Source organism: Paraphaeosphaeria sporulosa (assembly GCF_001642045.1).
Source record: "Paraphaeosphaeria sporulosa strain AP3s5-JAC2a unplaced genomic scaffold CC84scaffold_7, whole genome shotgun sequence".
Lineage (NCBI taxonomy): Eukaryota > Fungi > Ascomycota > Dothideomycetes > Pleosporales > Didymosphaeriaceae > Paraphaeosphaeria > Paraphaeosphaeria sporulosa.
Window position 1 is genome coordinate 1,640,826 of NW_017253366.1, and position 19,304 is coordinate 1,660,129.

Below are 19,304 nucleotides of genomic sequence, written 5' to 3' on the forward strand. Positions count from 1 at the left end.
GTCTTCGCTACGAGTTTCGAATCGGCAACGCGGATCAGCTATTTGCTGAGACGGCGTCATGGTATGCTGGTGGTATGCGAGTGATGATATGTGCTGATCATGTAGCAGTCTTCCCCTCAGTCACTTATGCCCATGAATGGGCCGAAGACTACGCAGTAGCTTGTATGTTTAAATATGATTGATGTAGTGTATCTGTACAGCGCCGTCCTGCCCATGCTAAAACCCATGTATTCATAGTACAAATCGCCGGTCGCGGAAAATCGCTCTCTCGTGGCCCCAGTCGCTCTGTCAACTCGCTCCGTCCCAGATCCTCCATCTTCTTCCGGTCATGCGCGACGTGCGCATTTCGCTTCCTCCTTCCTCATCTTCTCGTATCTCAAATATAGCCCTCTCCTACTCCACTGCAACGTACCCTAGTGCTGGAAGTCCTCCGGCCCTTTTAGATCGGTCCGCACCGGCTGGATGAGCGGATGCAACTGCGCGAGAAACGTTATCGCCCACATGATGTACATGGCCGACGCCGAGAGAATGAGTGTCGATCTCCAAATACTATTTCCACATCAGCCTGTCCCCAATGTCTCTCTCCACCCTGCGCTCTATCTCAAGGCACGGTGATATCTGGCGGCCGCGGTCATGACTGCAGACCGTAGTAGAAACCCTGCAGCGCGAGGACTAGGAACACGAGCCGGGCGAGCTTGACGTACGTTTGTTCTTCGCCTTTGGGGGACAGGAACCAGGCGGCTCCGCAGAATATCGCGACGACTACGAGGCCGATGAAGGGGGCCCATCTGTGTGTCTTAGCATGGTTTTGGGACCTCCGGGGTGGGCTGGTTGTACCCGTTTGCCATGGTGTGCTGAGGTCGTCCGTCGCTGGGCGGCGACGCGCAAGTCGGGAACGTGAACGTTGACCGCTGGAACGCAGATCTGCAAGTACGGGGCTTCGACGGCTGGCGCGAACGGTGGGGAGCACTGGGAGTTAAGGGCGGAGATGGTAGGGCGATGCGGAGCTTGGAGCTCTGGACATGCAGTGACGCCTTCGAGACTGGGCATACGGATCTAGACCATCTTTGGGTTAGCGCACCAGTGCTCCCACTGATGCATACTGCAACACCGGAAGTCGTCAAGTCTGTTCCCACTTCCACCCTGATGATACATGACAGACGAAGGTGTGTTTACTATTGCTCTTTCGCTTTCAATTCATTCGATCACTGCTCCATCATGACTATCAGATACGGCCTGTACGCTCGTGGCGGCGCCACGAGGATGATCCCTTTATCGCACCCCTCCGTCGCCTCATTTTCAAGGTTCTCAGGATGATCGTACCCCCTTCGCGTTGTTGTTTCCTACGCGATATCGCCGGCAACAGACATGGCTTCGGAGAAGAAACACAAAGAAGAACCATTGTATGACCTCTCCCCTCCAACTATACCGATGCAGCAGGTGCGTTCGCCTCATCTTCTCGGTTCGACTGTAAGACTACCGAAACAGATGGAAACTTGCATGGAGTATCGTATTGCATCCCCATAGACGGTGTTACCATCGGCCCTTTACATCTACCGACAGGCCAGGACGAGTCGCTGGGCACACGAATCTCTGGGTGTCACCATTAAACCAGGCCCGAATGGACGTGGAATCCCAGGATTCCTCCAGATAAATCATGGAGATAACATCGCGTAATATGTCCTCTTCCATTCAGGCTGCACTCGTATTGGGCTCTTTATGCTTTTCGCACGCTTTGGCATTGGAACACACGCCCTACGTGCACAACTGCGGCAAAGCCCTAAAAAGGGACCCCGAGGAAGCATTTCTAGGCGCCTCATACCATCTCCAGGTATGAGCTATGAAAGTACAGGTACCATGGGGTTTCTGGGTTGCATGATTGGTCAGTGCAGTTGACGGTACTTGCAGCTGTCCCGTGCATGAACTCACCGCCTGTGAACACCAGTCATGTTAGTAAAGACTCGCTTGTAGGATTCGCACAAGAATCCTTAAATCCTGAATCGTATGGTACCGCCAGCATCCGGAGCATGTCTAGGGATTTCGACGAGCATTCCTCTGCGGTCGCGGTAGTTACTACACTCAGTTTCCGGTCTAGTTGTGCTTCGTCGGCATCTACGATTTAACAGAGTAGAGCCCGTCTATGAATTGACAGCGATAAGGCACTGCTGTTTCCTTTTGATTCACCTCAGCCCAACAGTACGAGGAGCTGCGGCGCGGATGGCTGCTCTTGCGTTTTTCACCTGGATGATCCTTGTCCACAATACCTCACCGGAGTCCTTCGATATCAGAAGGCTTCCAGTCTAATCGAAGCCCCTTTCACAACAAAGTCCAGCCGTTCATCAGGTCTTGATTTCACCGGACGAAGTGACAAGGAGCTCGCCTGGAGGCTGTAGGCTCATCCGCCCTTCATCAAACGTGGGCATACGCAGAGTGAGGCGGGGGCTTTGCGAAGTTCTATCTCTTCAATGGAACCCTGTTTCTTTCTCGTCGCCCCTTCAAACTGTACGACCTCCACAGATCTGAGTCGCTAGGAGTCCCTGGCTCTTGGCTCCAGGCATCCTTTGTTCTCTTACGCTTCGCATTATTGCCAATGAGAGTTCGTCGCCTTGTCCGTCATATGGCAGGCAATAGTCATGCTTGGAAGGACTCGTCTCAATGGCATCTTGGTAAACAGGTTACACTCGCGTCCCTTGAAGCTAATACGCTGGCCAAAAGGTAGCACTTAATGCTCTATTCCCTGCAAACTCACAACCGCATAGGTTACAAGCTCAATGAAGCGACCTAATCAGTCAAACGATACGTATACTCACAACGCCACGACCTGGCGAGGCTTCCAACCACTAAATATCCCAGAGCTACACCCCTCCTCGGTGAGGGATACTGTCGGGTCATCCACAACATTGGGTACACGTTTCTCTGGCTTGCTTGCTGGCGTCCTGTGCAATCCACTGGCGCCGCTGCTCACTGGTTGACTCCACCGATCGATAACCCTGTTCAACCACTCGTCATCCACGTTCAGATGACCTACAGGCTCAGCTTGGGCCCTCGATTCGACGTCAAAGTTCGATCTACCGACGGTTGTACTGCATGACGCAAATGCACTTTACAAACATCCAGTAAGCGCATATGGGGCCTCACTTTCTTCAGCTAGAGTTCTACTCTCCAACGCATAAGCTCCAGTCTTGCCAAGTGGATAGCTGTGAGAGGCTATTCTTTCTTTCAGACAAGCGAATACTATATCTGGGTCGTCCGCTGCATAGGAATCCGAAGTTCAAGTGCTTCGTTGAGTGTTACCAACACCAGCACCTTCACCGCTCCATTCACTAGATTTGACCGATACAAAGCAACGTACGCCAGATATTGTCTATCATGGCCTCTGAGGACATGGTGTTCATCGAAAACGGACCATCGATGCAGCTGGTCCCATCCTCTTCACTCGAATCTCTAGATGGAACGAACGCTTCCAGACACAAGGAGTTTCCGCATACTTACTCACCAGCTCCTCCAACCGTTGCTGCTCCATCCCTGGGCTGCAACCCATGCGGGCTTGCTATTCGATCTAAGCCTGGGTTCGCTTCTTATCCGCCTGTACCTGTGAAATCGCCAGGTCTCCAGCATTGCTGCCATGGAAACTGTCAGCAGAATGAAGTGCTGGCGAAAGTGGAAGACTCGTTCGAGATGCCTCCAGGTCTTCTCAATCTCCCGCCACCTCCTGTTTACAATGGGTCTACATCGGCGTGGCTGACTCCAGGAGCACGCACAAAGTCTAAAAAGGCTGCTCGGGCACCTCGTTCTCCTTCTCCCACCTGCAAGGTAAGTTATCAGCTCTTTCAAAGTTTAGTACCGACCACTAGAGAAGCCTCTGACTGCTCTATCTCCGGTAGTTTCCGGTTATCCCACCTTTTTGAGAAGATAGACTGACACGTTGGTAGCCGCCGCCACAAGCAATTAGTCTGCCTCCTCCACCGCCTGCACCAGTGGTAATGCCTCCACCTCCGTTTCCACTACCGCCTGTGGCTGGCTCAGTGAGTTGTGTTCCGAACCTTTCCTGAAGTCGTAAGCTTATATAAGAAAGTTCCCTCCACCGATGCCGATGGCTCCTCCTCCGCCATCCCCTCCATATAAGCCTACTAGATCAAGAGGTCTGCGATTCTTAGACGACGACTACAGCCATGTCTCTACCCCAGCAGACCTGATTCCCATCCAGTACTCTGGCGAGTCAAACCTCGATACCGGACGCGTGGTTCGCATCATGCCCTTCAACCGCAACGTGCTGACAATCTTCCACCGCGCCCACATCACCGACTTCGAAGAGGTGAAATGGATACTTCAGCACGGCACCACCGACGTTTGGTACGAGAAGCCCAAGCGTTCGTGGCTCCGTCAGCAGGAATCATTCGAGGCCTCCGGATGCGACACAGACGAGCTAGAGGCTCTAGAGAACGCCAGGCCCGTCAGTCTGGAGACACCGCGGATCTGGGCCTCTGCTGCGCTCGTCACACCCTCGGATGATGACATCTTCGACTGCACCGCTGGACATACCCTCGATGACGCTTTCTCAGGTGCCTGCCCGACCTGCACCGACGAAAAGAGCGAGGCACTGGATGGAACGCCGCTGGTGTACTATGTTGTTCTGTCGACATGTCAAGCGAGTGAGCCTTTCATACACGGAGCGCACTTCAATGGCAGACAGATTCACAAGTTATTCCGCTGTGGTGGTCGAGAGGCTGCAGTGGCTGAAGCATTCTATGCTTCGGGCGTCAATGGGTGGAGCGTTGCGTTTAGCTGCGTCATGCGGGCCGACGATGAGCTCGAGGGAGGAGAAGGGAAGATCAAGAGGGTTGATGAGCTGTGGATGCTGGGCGAAGACGAGGAGGATGACGACTGCACGAGGGTGTTTTTCTAATCCCTCGCAAGATGGCGCCATACGATTGCACCAATCTTTGTGCATTTGCCTGTCCTTCGTTTGGGTTCCGCCCAGCTCCCCCTCCTTTTCGATTGCCACTACCGGCTACGCAAACCACCAGATTCCGAACGACATACATCGTCACCAGTTTCATCTTCCAGATAGCCGCGGGCGAGCTATCCGTCCAATCACACCAACACTCGCTACAGCCATGTTTTCGACCATACATTGTCACGTCACACAACAGAAGCCTCCCGATAACAGATGCATGGAACACACACGCGCGCGTCGCTGCGCCCTCGCCTTCCTCCACGCTTCTTCACTTGCCTATCTCCTATGTTTCCGCTTCGCCGGCACATGCACTTTCATCTGTGCCTTTTATAGCCACATGTACATCTGGTGCGGGGACCAATCGTAGGTGGCCACGACTCCTCCAGTACGATATTCTGGGTAGTCGCGGTAACAGTGGTAGATGCTTGGGTGTTGTATGGTTTCTGGGGCATCATAGGATCAAGAGGATTGAGGGGGCAGGGTGCGTGGTTGTTGGGCCGTCATGCAATCGGTCATCGGTGTGAGTCAACCTTGGATCTGATGCGGTGACTTGGATGGGACACCGGGTGCGGGTTTTGAATATTCACGTCCCTAAATCAATGTCTACGAAATTGTCACCATGGTCGTGAAGTGTAGAGATCGAGGCGCAGCGCATAGCCTCGTTGGCTAGCCTGGTCCATGCAATTAGCTCTGCATGCTTCCCCGACGCAGTCATGGACGGCTTGCAGCCTTGTATCACCATTGTCCTATGTATACGCCACGCCGAGCATCTGCAGTCCCCTCATTCTGATCCACAAGCCGACTTCCCCGCCCGAGTCCACTCCGGCCAGTCCACGTGACGCGGCCCTCACCTCAGAGTCCAGGGCATGCCCGCCTTCTACCTCCATCTGAAATCTTCTCCTTGCTCCCGCCATCGTGCAGCACCCCTCGTCACAGCCTCGCCTCCTCCCTCCCCGCAGCCCGCAGCCCCTCGTCCCCATCGACAAGCACGCACCACCCCTCGCCCCCACCCCCTCCCTCGCCCCCAATCGCCGCCCGGAACTCCCTCCGCGCGTACTCGATAACCTCGTCATCGAAGGTCCCCGGCTGCAGCCACACGGCTTGGATGCCGGCCTCTTTCGCCTCGCGGAGGACCTGCTTCGTCACGGCCGGCGGGGTTATGATGGAGAGGGAGTAGGAGGCGGCGTCGTCGAGGGCCGAGGGCGAGGGCGTCGTCGGATAAGTGGTGGAGCCGACGGAGATGGTGGGGACGCGGGGGTTGAGGGGAGAGACGGGGAGGGCGTGGGCGAGGTACCATGCGAACACTGGGTGTGTGAGCGTCTTGGGCCCAGATACACAGCAGCGGCAGTGAGAGGGAGCGAGGCAGCGACTTTACCTTTGTGGCCGTACTTGGAGGGGTCTGAGGAGGCGCCTGCGACGGCGAAGCGCGAGGCGGAAAAGAAGGTTTTCAGAGCGGCTTCCATGTCGGCGCTGCGTCTCTGGCCGCGGGTCTGAGGCATTGAGAGGGCTGTGTCGAGAGCGGCTGGCACGTTTGTGGGAAGTGGCAGATGTTCTGTATTATGCAGCAGATGGTGTGCTGGCGGGACCCTGAAGCCGAGGCACGCGTCACGTCATTCGCGCGCGCCCTCGCGTGCCCTCCTCTCCTTCTCCTTCCATTACCACCTTCTCTCTCCATTACCCCCTCCCCGTAGCATTACTTCCCACCACCCCACCACGCAACCCACACACCCATTACCACGGAATCTGCCCCCCGTCAAACCGAAAGAACTTGCCGCTGTCCTCCTTCCGCAGCCCGGAAATAACCTCGAGCATCCCCGAAATGCTCACCTCGGGCTCCACAAACGCGCCCTTGCCCCCCATCCGCGTCTTCACCCACCCGGGATCCATGCAGATGACAATCGCGTGACTCCGCCGCAGGTCCCTGGCCTGGTGCAGACTCAGCATGTTCTGCGCCGCTTTGCTGATGCTGTACGTGCAGCACTTGGACACGTCGCGCGCGACCGTCAGACTCGCCAGCCCCGTCGACATGTTCATGACGATGGCGCCGCGCGCGAGGTAGCGCCGCAGCGTCTCGACGATCTTGGCCGGGCCCAGCACGTTGACGTCCATGTGGCGCTGCAGGCTGGCGGGGTCGATGGAAAGCGACGTGTCCGACGACGACGCGTTGATGCCGGCAATGTTGAACAGGTAGTTGAGGTTGGAGCCGGTCTTGGAGAGGATCTCTGCGACGCGGAACTCGAGGCTGGCGATGGATTCGGTGCAGGAGACGTCGCATTCGATCACGTGCACGTTTGCGTTGGCGCGCGCGAGCTCTTTGAGCGCGTCGATGTCGCTCTTCCGCGAGCGCACGGCCGCAATGATGCTGTTGGACGGCGATGCCGAGAGCTGGCGCACAAACTCGAGCCCGATGCCGCGATTCGCGCCCGTGAGGAAGTAGGTCGGCATTGTGCTGTGTGCGACTGGCGTCGTAGAATTAGGATGTGTTTCGTTTCACTCGCGGCCTGTCACGTCTTTCTTCGCTCTCTGCTCTTGCCGGGGTGTTGATCGCCGCCGAACAGTCGTTCGTGCGGATTTGGGTATATTGCTTTCTCTGCCCATATCGCACGGCGGGTCATTATATGTGAATCTCTATGCGCGCTGAAACCGGATGGGCCGGCGAGGACGAGGTCGGTGTGAGAGCACGCGAGCCTGATCTGCACCCCCTGCACGTCATGCGATGGCGAACTGTTACTCCGGGGGTACATGAGCTTCATGCGCGCCAAGAAAGCAGTTTCGAATGCGCTGAAGAGAGGAGGCTGAGTGCTTGGGTCCTCGAAAGGTGGTGTGTGGACGGTAATGAGAGGTACGTGGCAGGTGTCAAGGGGCTTTTGTGTTTCAGGACGCGCTCTCCTGAGGGATTGACCTCGCCTTGTGGTAATGAGAATCGGAGATTCAAACATGTAGTAGGGCTAAGTACTTCATGCGCCACGTAATCTGAGTGCTGATATCCCAACACAGTACACCGGCGTGGTGCAGATTCAGGAAATGATGATCTCCCCATCGCTACGACAGCCTTATTTGTCCAAGAGGATCAACAATCTGTTCGTCTGCGGATATGCGAAAATCTGCTCGCCGAGCAATGTCTAGCAGCATATGTAATAGCACCACGAGTAGAAGCCATAGTAGTCGGCACTATGCCCAAAAGTGGAAATTTTAACAGTTCGGTGCTTCTCGGCGAAATACCTACACCTTTAAAACCCTATAATCTCAACAGCAACTACACCAAAGCAACATCCCATCAATCCCCATTACTCTCCGGAAACCCACAAGCAGAAGCAATACGATTTGCCTTGTGAGCATCAATACCAAGAAACAGACCTGGATCAGCAAAGAAAAATTTAAGTCAACACCTACCACCATGGCCTCCACAACAACCTTCAAACCCTTAGCCGAAGCCCCCCGCGACATGGACCAAATCATCGCGCAGGAACGTGCCTCCCCTCTCCCCTCCTTCAACGCGCGCGTCGCCCACCGCCTCGGCACCGCCCTCCACACCCGCCTCCTCACCTTCCCAGCTCCAGCCTGCATCCACATCTCGACATGCACCACGCCCCCGCACGTCCTCTACCACGCCACCACACACGACGGCACCGCGCTCGACAACGACTTCTGGATCGCGCGGAAGCGCGCGAGCGTGATCCGGTTCGGGGCCAGTACGTGGCGGCTGCACGTCAAGTACAATGGCGACGAAGCGGCTTTTGCGGGCAAGGTTGGGGGCGAGGGGAAGGCGGGCGAGTATGCGATTCATGGGGGTGGGGTGCCGGTGTTTGTGCGGGGGTGCGAGTGGCCGGTTGCGGTGTGTGTGGTGAGCGGGCTGAAGCAGTGGGATGATCACATGGTTGTTGTGGAGGAGCTGGCGGGCGTGTGTCGGGCGTTGGAGGAGGAGAGGGAGGCTATGAAGTAGAGGGCGAAGTGAGTGGTGCAGAGTGTGTGTTGATTGGAAGAGTCAATTCCGCCCTAAAGATAGGCGGTGATGGAGAACCTTGTATCAACGATTGTATCAACGAGATACTCATTGCGAGAACCTTGAATGGCCATCGTGTTCACACCGTATATCTTCCACGCCAACCCTTTCCCTCTGCCTCCATCACTGCTCTGCAGCTTGAACTGACTCCTGCATCCGTCGAAGCGATATATCAAGTTTCTTTGAACAACATCTTCGCAAGCTACCTCTGATCCACGACATGCCTCCCACCTCAACCTTAACCCTCTCCCTCCCCAGCACACCCAGCACCTGGACATGCTCAACTTGCACCTGCACCAACACCGTCCCCCCAGACGAAGCTCACTACGGGAAGCAATGGACCCAGCACGCTGTCACGGACGAAGGCTATCACACGGAGATTTTCAAGCCGGCTTTCGACGAAGCCTGGGTCATTAGGGGCCTAATCGACGCCTACAAAGACGCAGAGTTGCGGTAGAGCACGGAGAAGGCAGCACCGAAAGCTGATCAAGTGCTCGATCGCTTCTACAATGGGCTCGGTTTCTAGTTTGGCCAAGAGTGTGGGGAAGGAGTGGGATGTGTATGTGGACTCAAGGTTTGTGGAGCGGGACATGTTTGTTGTGCATGTTGAAGACCAGGACAGACGAGCTGTGGAGCCGGATCAAGAGCCTGAAGGCAGCGGTGGAGATATCCGGTCGGGTTGGACGTGGAGCTTACGAGGGGTTTGGCAGTGGGTCAGGCCGATGGTCTGATCTTGATCTGTGCAGTTGCAGCTCACCGAAAGTGCTGTGTTTACTATGCAAGCGAGTAAAGTATGGTGGACTTTTCAGATCAGCCTTTGCTATCTATGAGATGTGATTTTCGTGGTGTGTTGGGGAAGCAAAAAAGATTCTCTATTACACTATAGACTCGCCATGTCTCTTTGATGGGACGATATACAATTTAAGCTCAGATCAAAGGGTATGTCATCATTGCCTTCGTATGCGCATGTATGTGGTAGGTGTCGAGAATCATCTGGCTCGAGCGAAGACCTGAAAAGCGCGATGTCGATTCTGGATCTATGTCCTGTCAGTCATTGGGTATTGGATGATGCTCACAGAACAAGTTGATGGGATGTGGACTTATCTCGAGATAAGAATTTTAACAGTGGACTTTCCACGAACAGAGCACAGCATTATTTGCCTTCCGTATGCTTGCTATGCCTTTGCGCTGTCTGTATGCCAGATACAATGCTAGATCCTTCCCGGCACTTACACAGGTGACAATATGTCTCTGCCTAACCGACCCGTAGCCGTTCCTGCTAGCTGTGGAGACTTCTGTTTCGTAAATGTTTGTTCTTTCCATATCCATACGAGGGACGTCCTACTGACCAGCAAGACCCTAAGCACTTCACTACCGAGCCCATGCACCTGAAAATGTTGTGGAGAGCTTACTGTCCGTGATGAGCCGACGTCGCCACTTCGTTGTATGCTCACCACTGCGCGGACGCTCGACTGTTGTTACCACCGGCACCCATAGATACACCTGTGGAAGCCGATGCAAACAGGAAGACCAAGCTAGGAAGCGGTGGGACACGACAAACGCAAACGCTAGATCAAGCGCCGCATATCGATTAGATTTGTATAAACGAGGACACTCTAAGGAAGGGGCTTTTGCTGGATACATTAACAAACGCGGCAGCGGCAAGAGGCGAGCGTTGTAGGAGTACAGGTGTCTACTGTAGATGTGAAAGACAGCTTTAATTTCCAAGTAAAGGAGTTTGTCGCCCGGCCGCGGCCGTCTCAGCCCGTTTGGCCTCTCACTACCAACCCGGTCGGCATCTGGTGTAATCCTTTGAATAACTTGCTCTCCTTTTTCTCTCTTGGTCACCCAAGCACTCTTCCTGCCTCCGGTGTCTTGGCTCCATCGGCGCTTTAGCAATCCACAGACATGAAGTGCCAGCCATCTGAACAGATTGTGTATGAGAGCGTGGAGGAGGACATGGGTGCGCTGCTCTACCTCCAAAAGATCCCTGAAACCCGCAAGGCGTCCGGTCCTCGTGCCAGAAAAGTAAGAGACAATGATGAGCTAGAAGGCCGCCCACAAAATCGTCATCGGAGATCCCGTGCTCCGTCACCAGAAGAGGAGTTGTCAGAACATCAGGTAAGGCCACCCTCTGCACATTCTTGCAGCAGATTGTATGGACTGACGTAGGTACAGCAGCACTACCATTTACGCTCGTCCGTTTCCATGCCAGCGAAATATGCCTTGAGACAATTCGATAGACATGTCCTAGTCCGAACATTCATCGAGCTCAAGGAGGAGATTCGAGCAGACGGAGACTTCATCTGGTGGCTGCAAGGAGACGATAATGTATATTTTCGCATCGTTCAGACATTCGCCCCGGAAGAAGTGCGTGCAGTCGTCCGTACGATGACAACGTACATCAATCATGCGGCCATGCAAAGCGACGTACTCCCCTGGCCTGCCTTCAAGGCGGATATCACAAAACGCATCGTCGCCGCCAGCAACTCAAGAGACAATGTGCTGCTTACCTTCCAGTCCGTAAGTACTATACGCTTTTCTTTTCTCTCTTGCACAGCCGACATAGTCTTCTAATAGGACCTTTAGGGCCTCTAAATGCGCTCGTCGTGTAGGCCGTTCTCGGCCAGCATTAACGAGAACCAAGGCCTTACTAAGTCCCGTGCCTGTGCTTGCAAGTAGCCTATTATTCTCCCGGCAGCAACTCGTGCTAACCTAGACAATTAGCACTATTCTGAAACATCATATCATCTCCCTCGGATACATGCGAATCTCAGCCGTCGGCTCAGGCTGAGGCGTTTTGAAGAGTATGAATCTTGGGAATTATTGGCTCTCAAAAAAGTGCATAGGCCGAGGTCTATCCTACCCTTGCTTCACTGAAGTTAAGGCCGACCTTGGCTGTTTTTCCTCTCATTTAGCAAACACCTCGAAAATAGATATCCCTTCTATCCTCTTGCCTTCCTGCCATCTGTAGCGCACCTCTAGAACTCGTCTTCCTATCCACGTCCCTATCTGCACGATACCAGACCGCCTGCAAAGCCATCCGTTACTCGGCCATGCGCACACTCGAGCCCTGATTCCCTCTTGGCCCAGCCGTTCCTTTAACTCGGCGCCAGCTCCCGTTCCCCGTTGACGCCGCATCTACCATACACAGCCGTACAAATGCACATAGTACGGAACACCGATACCCCAGCCCAGCCAAGCCAAGCCTCTAATGCCCTGCACCCTGCCACAGCGCCTTATCCTACGCCCGCCCCACCCTAATAGATCCAATATAGTGCAGTGTAGTGCGGCATGACTCCACTGGAGCCCGCAATCGCACCTTTGAACAAGTACGATAGACAGCCCGGCGTTACAACAGCATCCGTAAAGACCCAGAGACATAAGCGTACTTGAGCACAACATGACATGCCACGGCACGCCGTCCAGCCACTCTTTTACACACACACACACACACACACACACACACACACACACACACACACACAGAGGCAAATAGCAAAACCCATATGCATTACCAACTACAGATTTTGTACTCCCCCTCCATCCCTCCTTACTCTCCTCCATCCCCCACTTATTTCACTCCCCTCAATAAGACCATTTTCCACCTCAAACGAAAGAAAAGAAAGTAGAGAGAAAAGAAAGCAAGGTCATTCAACCCCAGCATCGTTGAATAACCTCTGGTATCCATGGACAAGAATCAACAAACACAAAAGGGAACGGATAGAACAAGACAATAGGGGAATATGCTGCGTGGGTGCCGTGACGTATATCTATTTCTCCCTGACAAGACCTGACCTTTTGGCGGTCCAGTCCGCCGTACAAGACTTTCGTGCTACATGAAGTTGTGGAGTGTGCTCATTCGTGTTAGGGCGTGGATGTGGGCGTGAATGGGGATGATTCGGTGCGTATTGTGGGTGCGGGTGTGTGACTGGGATTGGTGCCGGGGACGGGTCCGGGATACGCTGGGGCGGGATGATTGGCTACCGTGGTCCCGATCAGGGCTGGGGCTGGTTTGGAGTATTGTATCGAGCCATCTGACAGGAGAACGAAGAGCTGATAATGCGCATCATCTCCTCTCGTGCCACGGCTGGGTCGATCGGAGCCCCAATATCCGGAAGAACGTCGATCGACTCAACACCATCGGGTGGTACTCGACGCTGCCGTTCCCGTTCGTGGGGCTGTCTGTCTTGCATATCTGCACGTACTATGCCCAGTTTAGTCGACAGCCAGTTCGAACCCCCTGAAAGGGTATCCAGCGTGACATCGACATAGGAACCAAAGTCTGCAGATGATGCGGGCAGAAGGGAAACTCAAGCTAATCAGGCCATGACACCTTGGGCACCGCCTTCTAGGGTATTAGTATAATGATATTATAGGGGATCATCTCCATCACAGCCATGTAGTCCACAGCTTAAAAGCGAGAAATTTCGGAGAAAGACTTACCAATCTGGCGCTTGATCTGCTCGCGTGCCCACCGAGCGGTGTCGCGTGTGCGGTTGGTGAAATCCTGGTTGGCGCGTGTCTCCCGAGTCAACGCAGTGAGGAAGTCATGTCGGAAGTATTCCTTAATGTCGCCGTTGGGGAAAGCATCAGCGATGTCACCAATCACACCACAAGATGAGCGTAGTAGCGCCTCGGTTCGGTTGCTGTCGAGCTGGATGATGCGAAGCAGCTCGAAGACAGAGTCCAGGTATTGAACCAGTAGCTGCGTCTTGCCGCTAGACTTCATGGCAACGACGATACCGTCCCAAGCGTCCATGATACCCTCGCGAAGCGAAGTGATGTAGTCCATCATCTCAAAGTTGCCCTCGGTGGTCATCGAAACAGACGAAGCCTGCTGAAGCACCTGGGCCACAACAGGGAGGTACGTCTCGAAAGCCCCCAAGATGGCGTGGGCGATGTCGCCGAAGCATTGCAGGATGGCAGGCTTGAATTGGTTGCCCAACGCAGCGCTTCGCAGGTTGTTAAGCAGGTAGTTCATGAAAGCATCACAGTATGGCGTAACCTTTTCGCCCAGTGCTCGAGTGATGTCACTGACAAGACCAATGGCCATGGAGCAAAGACTAGGCTCTTCCTGGTTGCCAAGCGCGTTGTAGAGGAACTTGGAGAAAGCATCCATGTACTTGATGAAGTCCTCCTCCAATGCTGTCGCGATGGAACCAATGGCGGCGAAAACAGCGTCCGGGACGCTAGACTTGGGCGGGAGGCTGGAAAGCAGCGTAAGCAGAATCTGCATGATGCGATCTGCCTGCGGTTTGATGTCGGTCTCCAGACGCTGGATGATAGCCATGACAACACTGGCCAAGCTCGTTTGCATCTCTTCGAGGGTAAGCTTGTCCTCAACGCTTACGACTTGCTGCTGGAGCGCAATGGACTTCTCCAATCGTTCCAAGATGACGTTTGAAAGCGTGGCCACAAGCCCGATGCTGTCGTTGGCAGCGTTGTTGATGAAAGAGTTGAGTACTTCGTACGCCGCGGTTCGAAGCTGGTTGTCAGCATCGCCACGTTCGGTGACCTGAAGAATGTGCTGGATGCTCTGCTGGAAGTGGGCGGAGAGCGGGTTCGAGTCGCATCCCGGCTCGCCAGCGAAGCGATCGGCAAGGTTCATCAGAGCCCAGCAGCACGAAGATGCCATCTTAGTGTGGCTCGACAGACCGTTGAACAGAGCGCTGATGAGCGAGGGGAGGTGCTGCTGTTCATCGACAGCGCTTGGTGCACCCTCGCAAATGCGACCCAGGGCATAAGCAGCGGAGTCCTTGACGTGGATCACCTGATCGTCCATCATGGAGATCAAGACCGGGAGAGCCTGCTTGACCAAGGGCTCTAGGACATTCTCCTCGGGTCCTTCAACAATGGCACCGAAAGCCGAAACAGCGGCATCCCGGTAATGCCAGTCGTCGGAGCGGAGGTTCTTCTCAACGAACTGAAGGACAGGAGGCACAACACCGCTCCCCACGCAGCTTGCCCAGAGCTGCAGACATTGGTATGAGGCACGGGAGACGTTGTATTCGTTGTCGTCGGCATCTTCGTCCTGCTTAGCCAGAAGCTCGAGTAGCACGGGAACGACCTCCTGAGTCGCCACGCGTGCAAAGTTGAAGTAGTCGCGCAGCTCGGTCGAGCCTTCAGCCTGAGCCTGTTGGTTGTCATCTTCGATGGAGATCTCCTCCTCGCAGACGGTGCACCAGAACTCAATGGCCAGCTTGGCAACATCCTCCTCCTCGCTCTTCATGCCCTGGATGGTCAGGCCGAAGAGCGCCTTCTCCATGTAGAAGCGCATCTTGTCGTAGTAGAGGCCCATTATCCTGTTCAGGCAGCCGTATGCGCCTTGCTGGATGCGGTTGTCTTCCGCCTGTGTTGCCTCGCATATGACCTGCATGATGTAGTTCCGCTCGCCCTCGTTCTCAAAGTTGGACCGCACGAACTCGATCGAGTCACCGAGGGCCGAAATGGCGGCGTGTCGTACGTCGTTGTTGGGTTCCTCTTTGCGGGCGCCCTGGACAACGGCGGTGAGGATGGCGTTGGAGTGGTGCTGCAGAGCCTCCCGCAGGTCCAGGTCGTCAGTGTCGCAGATGAAGCCGATGGTGGTTAGCGAGGCCATCTTCTGGTGGGGAGGACCCTCGCCCACATTCTGGACGAGCGTCTGCATCAGCTCTGGCCATTGGTTCTGGGGTATCTCGATGGCGGCAACGGAGGCGATGAACTGGGCGGCAGACTGGCCGGCGCGGGCGTCTGACGACGAGAGCGTGTTCAGGGCAAGCTGCTTAACGTTGCTCTTGATCTGGGCATCCAGGGCCTGCCATCGGTCCTGGACCTGACGTAACCGTGCGTACTCGCGTGCCGTGAAGGCGTTCTTGAGCGCAAGACCGGCGGCGGTCCTGATGTGCGGCTGGGACTGCTCGTTGGCGAGCTCGCCGGCGAGGATGGTGAGGTATTGGGGCTGGCGAGCGTCAGTGTGCGGGCCGTGGGTGCGAGCGGCCACAGCCTGCTCCTGGCGGCGAGGGGCACTTACAAAGTTGGACTCGGCAGCCTGGCTGAGCTGGTCCTCGGCGGCCTTTCGGATGTTCGCATCTGTACCACGGTCAGTCCAGCGGCACAGCGCGGTAGCGTCAGGCAGAGGCGCATACCAGGCGAAAGCGTCCCCTCCAACACCTGGTTGATATCCATGATTGCGGAGGGAGCGTGTGAAGGTCAAGGGGGTATCTGTGTGAAGGAGTGGCGGGTGAAGCGTGCGTGGGTATTATAGAAATTAGAGGCAGGCAGCCAGAAAGAAGTAGCGGTGGGCGGGAGGTGTAGGGAGGGATTTTGAAGCGAAAGAGGTCGAGCGTAGGCAGGGCCAAAACACGTGAACTTTAGGGTAGACTGTTTTTCTGCCCCACTACGGCCTGTTGCTGGAGGGGCTCCTCTTGTTGACGGCGGGAGACTGTGCGCGTGCAAACAGCCAGCAAACGGCACGGCGACGCTCGCAAAGGCTCAGATCTGGAGAGCACACGCCCGACGGCGGCGCACCACAGTTCCGTAGCTCTTGCCCGCGTTGTTGATCCTGTGCTGCAGGCAGGCGCGGCCCAAGCGCAAACATGGCAACGACCCCAAGCCGCACCCCCCAGATTTGCCCTCAGCGCCCTCCCTCAGCGCCCTCGAGCTCGCCCGACCATCTGCGCGCAGAGACATGTCGGGGCTTTCTTCTGCAGGTACACGCCTGCTCTCCCCTTGGCTTGTGCCATTCGCTGGCACCAGATGGGAGCCGCAAGCTCCCGCTGCGACGACAGCGCATTGGCTCGCTTCCCCAGATTCATTCAGCCCTGCGCCGGCATCTGTGCCATGAAACTCGTGGTCCCTGAACTGCAACACCAACCTTCTGCACATGCTCGCTTTGCCTCGAGAGTCCCGCCTCAGCCGCCACACCATTCTGGTGGAGATTGCTTGCGGTCGCGGCCTCACCGAGCCTCATCTGAGTCGCCGGCGAGTCAAGCGCACACGCCGCAAGCTTAGACGCGTCGTCCACAGCAACGGGTGGCAAGATCCACCCACATTTGATCTGAAAAAATTGTTCAGCGTCATGGTGGTGCAGGTAGCTCCCGCATGCTCATCTAGAAGCTGATTGCAGCCCAATAAACCATATATACCGTACAGGTGAAAATCATCCTGCTTACCCCTATGTACAATTCGCCGCTCCCAAACGCCATGATATGCAAAAGCCAAAATCCATGATGTCTTCCGTAATTCAAGACAGCGTCCACCACATGTAGAAGTGTACACACTAGGTCCTGCCCCTCCTCGGGTCCATGCTCTCACTTTTCCTCCAGTCACGCATCTCCTTTGTCCCTAGACTGCCCAGGCCCCCTTCGCTCCTCCGCTCCCAGCCGCCCAGTCTGACCACCAATGTGGTGGCATTGTCGCTGTCACTTTTGACCTCGGTCGCAAAGTTTGTGACATCCCTTGCTGCCTGGTCTGGTGTCTTGGCCTCCTTTACAATGTCCACGATCTCTTGATCGCTCAGGTGACCGCATACGCCGTCCGAGCAGAGCACTAGGAATGAGTATTCGGCAGGCGAGAGCTCGACGCGGCGGATTTCGGGCTCGGCAGACACGCCCATGCGCTTGGACGCCATGTCGCCAAAGGCACGCGTGTTTGCAAGTCCAGACATGCGTTCTTCGCCAAAGGAGTCAGTCACAAAGGTTGCAGCGTACCGACGGAGGCGGGTGGCTTCTTCGGGGAGGGATGGATGATGGTTGGATGTGAGTGGCACGGCTTGACCAGTTGCAGTGTCGCAGAGGAGGATCCTGGTGTCGCCCACGTGTGCTGTGATGAGCGAAGATGGAGACGAAGGATGCCAGAATGGCGAGGGTGTAGGCGTGGATATGAGAACAACGCTGCAAGTACTTCCGCCTTTGAAGCGCTTAGGACCGCCGATATGCTTGCCCTTTGGCGACGGATCCCCCAGCACGTCGTTGTCGTTGATAGCCTTGTCAGCGAGAACAGGGTCTTCATCTTGCTTCCCAACTTGTGCAGTCACGAAGTCGTAGTCAGCCTTCAGGAATGCATATTCCAACACCGTCTCGATGCCCAGGCCGTCCTTCGCTTTGTCTGGCATATCCCCAAAGCTGTTGCGCTTCGCAAGAACGTCCTTCTCTGTCTGGTGGCCCTGCCCGCCGGCCGCTCTCGAGAAGTACTCGGGCTTAAAGCGCCGAAAGTATCCTCCAACCAGCTCTTTCCAGTCCTGAACCAAAGCCCTTTCCAATTCTTCTGCTCTCGAGACGCTGGTGGATTGTCTTACAGACGGTGCGCTACCGATGAGCTCTTTCTTGCCATTCGCGCCGTTCGCTGGGGCTTGCGTGCCTGGCTCTGGCGGCTTAAGCGGTTCCAATCCGGGTGGTGTATGCGTCTCGATGGCGTCCAGGCTCTCCTTTCCAGAAGCCTTTGACGGCATCTCCGCGGGTCTATCGTCCGGTGTCCCTGTGCTGGTTGGCCAGCCCTTGAGTGCGCCCTTTCCTGTAAGACTGCTCTCCAGCTCGAACAGCTTCATGGCATCCTCGACGTAGTTGTGCAACTCCTCCCGCAGGAAGTCGGCGCAGTCGCTCCCACCATGCCCGTCGAACACGCCAAAGTAGAAGACTTGCGGGTCACCGCTGGCACTGCCGGCTGGCGTAAGCTCGCTGGTCAAGCCTCCATTTGCGCTGCGCTGCAACGACATGGGGCGCCTCTTTGCGAAAGCGGGTACCTCGACGGTCCCGGCCTGGAACGAGTCCTCATTGTATGGCCGCGTTCCTCGCGACACAGATACCCCAAAATGGTGCTTTGCGCTCCTCAGCGGTATCCTCACCACCGTCATCTCCCGTGTCGCACCCACCATTGGCGGAGCCGCGGCGGGCGACCGGTGTGTGCCACGTGGTTCATGGGGCGTGCTCTTGTCTCGCGGCAGTTTATGATGCGGGCCGCCGGACACGCGAGAGTCTGGGTGGAGCGAGGTGGACGGTAGGTGGGTGATGAAGTACTCGTGGAAGCAGCGCTGCTGCTGATCGGCGGGACCTCTTAACGCGGCGGAGCGAATGCGATGGTGTGCATAGCGATTGAACGTAGAGCGAGCGACACGATGCCGACGGCTGGCTCGGTGAAGGTGTAGTGACGGTTTCCACATGCTGTACCGGACGGCGTGGGATGCATGGCGTTGCAGGCCGGGGGAGAAGCTACGTCAAGGCCGCCATGCGCTGGGTAAACAATTCCTAGGTTTGCAGCACAATCGCGTCAACAGCGCAAGCGCATTCATCCAATCTTTCTGAACAAACTCGGTGAAAGGTGTCTGCAGCTTCCCACGGGCCGGCGGGTTCAGCAGAAGAAGTGGGG

General features: G+C 55.7%; 8 protein-coding genes across 8 annotated transcripts; 3 read left to right on the forward strand and 5 right to left on the reverse strand.

The window, feature by feature from the left end:
• Positions 1–156: 156 nt before the first annotated feature.
• On the reverse strand, positions 157–996 carry CC84DRAFT_1166138 (uncharacterized protein). Its single transcript, XM_018178883.1, has 3 exons — positions 838–996; positions 705–788; positions 157–549 (listed from the first exon to the last, which is right to left on the reverse strand). The coding sequence occupies exons 1-3, from the start codon at positions 846–848 to the stop codon at positions 414–416; spliced, it is 231 nt and encodes a 76-aa protein (XP_018034366.1). The 5' UTR covers positions 849–996; the 3' UTR covers positions 157–413.
• Positions 997–3,369: 2,373 nt separating this feature from the next.
• Positions 3,370–4,906, forward strand: CC84DRAFT_1177917 (uncharacterized protein; the record flags this gene model as incomplete). Its single annotated transcript, XM_018180308.1, has 3 exons — positions 3,370–3,813; positions 3,933–4,025; positions 4,076–4,906. The coding sequence occupies 3 exons, from the start codon at positions 3,370–3,372 to the stop codon at positions 4,904–4,906; spliced, it is 1,368 nt and encodes a 455-aa protein (XP_018034367.1).
• Positions 4,907–5,562: 656 nt separating this feature from the next.
• Positions 5,563–6,506, reverse strand: CC84DRAFT_1149818 (NAD(P)-binding protein). Its single transcript, XM_018176683.1, has 2 exons — positions 6,333–6,506; positions 5,563–6,261 (listed from the first exon to the last, which is right to left on the reverse strand). The coding sequence occupies exons 1-2, from the start codon at positions 6,454–6,456 to the stop codon at positions 5,888–5,890; spliced, it is 498 nt and encodes a 165-aa protein (XP_018034368.1). The 5' UTR covers positions 6,457–6,506; the 3' UTR covers positions 5,563–5,887.
• CC84DRAFT_878980 (NAD(P)-binding protein) lies at positions 6,325–7,495 on the reverse strand. Its single transcript, XM_018187767.1, has one exon. It carries the CDS (start codon positions 7,400–7,402, stop codon positions 6,689–6,691), a length of 714 nt encoding a protein of 237 aa, XP_018034369.1. The 5' UTR covers positions 7,403–7,495; the 3' UTR covers positions 6,325–6,688.
• A 725-nt stretch (positions 7,496–8,220) lies between these two features.
• On the forward strand, positions 8,221–9,042 carry CC84DRAFT_1166144 (uncharacterized protein). Its single transcript, XM_018178884.1, has one exon. The coding sequence runs from the start codon at positions 8,355–8,357 to the stop codon at positions 8,898–8,900; it is 546 nt and encodes a 181-aa protein (XP_018034370.1). The 5' UTR covers positions 8,221–8,354; the 3' UTR covers positions 8,901–9,042.
• Positions 9,043–10,868: 1,826 nt separating this feature from the next.
• CC84DRAFT_1177920 (uncharacterized protein) lies at positions 10,869–11,754 on the forward strand (the record flags this gene model as incomplete). Its single annotated transcript, XM_018180309.1, has 3 exons — positions 10,869–11,081; positions 11,139–11,483; positions 11,680–11,754. The coding sequence occupies 3 exons, from the start codon at positions 10,869–10,871 to the stop codon at positions 11,752–11,754; spliced, it is 633 nt and encodes a 210-aa protein (XP_018034371.1).
• Positions 11,755–13,282: 1,528 nt separating this feature from the next.
• On the reverse strand, positions 13,283–16,127 carry CC84DRAFT_1219245 (ARM repeat-containing protein; the record flags this gene model as incomplete). The annotated part of the gene is made up of 4 exons (XM_018183066.1): positions 13,283–13,308; positions 13,407–15,900; positions 15,973–16,031; positions 16,088–16,127. The coding sequence occupies 4 exons, from the start codon at positions 16,125–16,127 to the stop codon at positions 13,283–13,285; spliced, it is 2,619 nt and encodes an 872-aa protein (XP_018034372.1).
• Positions 16,128–17,035: 908 nt separating this feature from the next.
• On the reverse strand, positions 17,036–19,301 carry CC84DRAFT_1166146 (protein serine/threonine phosphatase 2C). The gene has a single exon (XM_018178885.1). The coding sequence runs from the start codon at positions 19,096–19,098 to the stop codon at positions 17,221–17,223; it is 1,878 nt and encodes a 625-aa protein (XP_018034373.1). The 5' UTR covers positions 19,099–19,301; the 3' UTR covers positions 17,036–17,220.
• Positions 19,302–19,304: the final 3 nt, after the last annotated feature.

Coding starts and splice junctions, on each gene's coding strand:
- CC84DRAFT_1166138 (XM_018178883.1), bottom strand. Junction 550..704: donor CCCAAAGGCGAAGAACAAAC/GTACGTCAAGCT, acceptor ATGTGGAAATAG/TATTTGGAGATCGACACTCA.
- CC84DRAFT_1149818 (XM_018176683.1), bottom strand. CDS start 6,456: ATGCCTCAGACCCGCGGCCAGAGACGCAGCGCCGACATGGAAGCCGCT. Junction 6,262..6,332: donor CTCCAAGTACGGCCACAAAG/GTAAAGTCGCTG, acceptor TCACACACCCAG/TGTTCGCATGGTACCTCGCC.
- CC84DRAFT_878980 (XM_018187767.1), bottom strand. CDS start 7,402: ATGCCGACCTACTTCCTCACGGGCGCGAATCGCGGCATCGGGCTCGAG.
- CC84DRAFT_1166144 (XM_018178884.1), top strand. CDS start 8,355: ATGGCCTCCACAACAACCTTCAAACCCTTAGCCGAAGCCCCCCGCGAC.
- CC84DRAFT_1166146 (XM_018178885.1), bottom strand. CDS start 19,098: ATGTGGAAACCGTCACTACACCTTCACCGAGCCAGCCGTCGGCATCGT.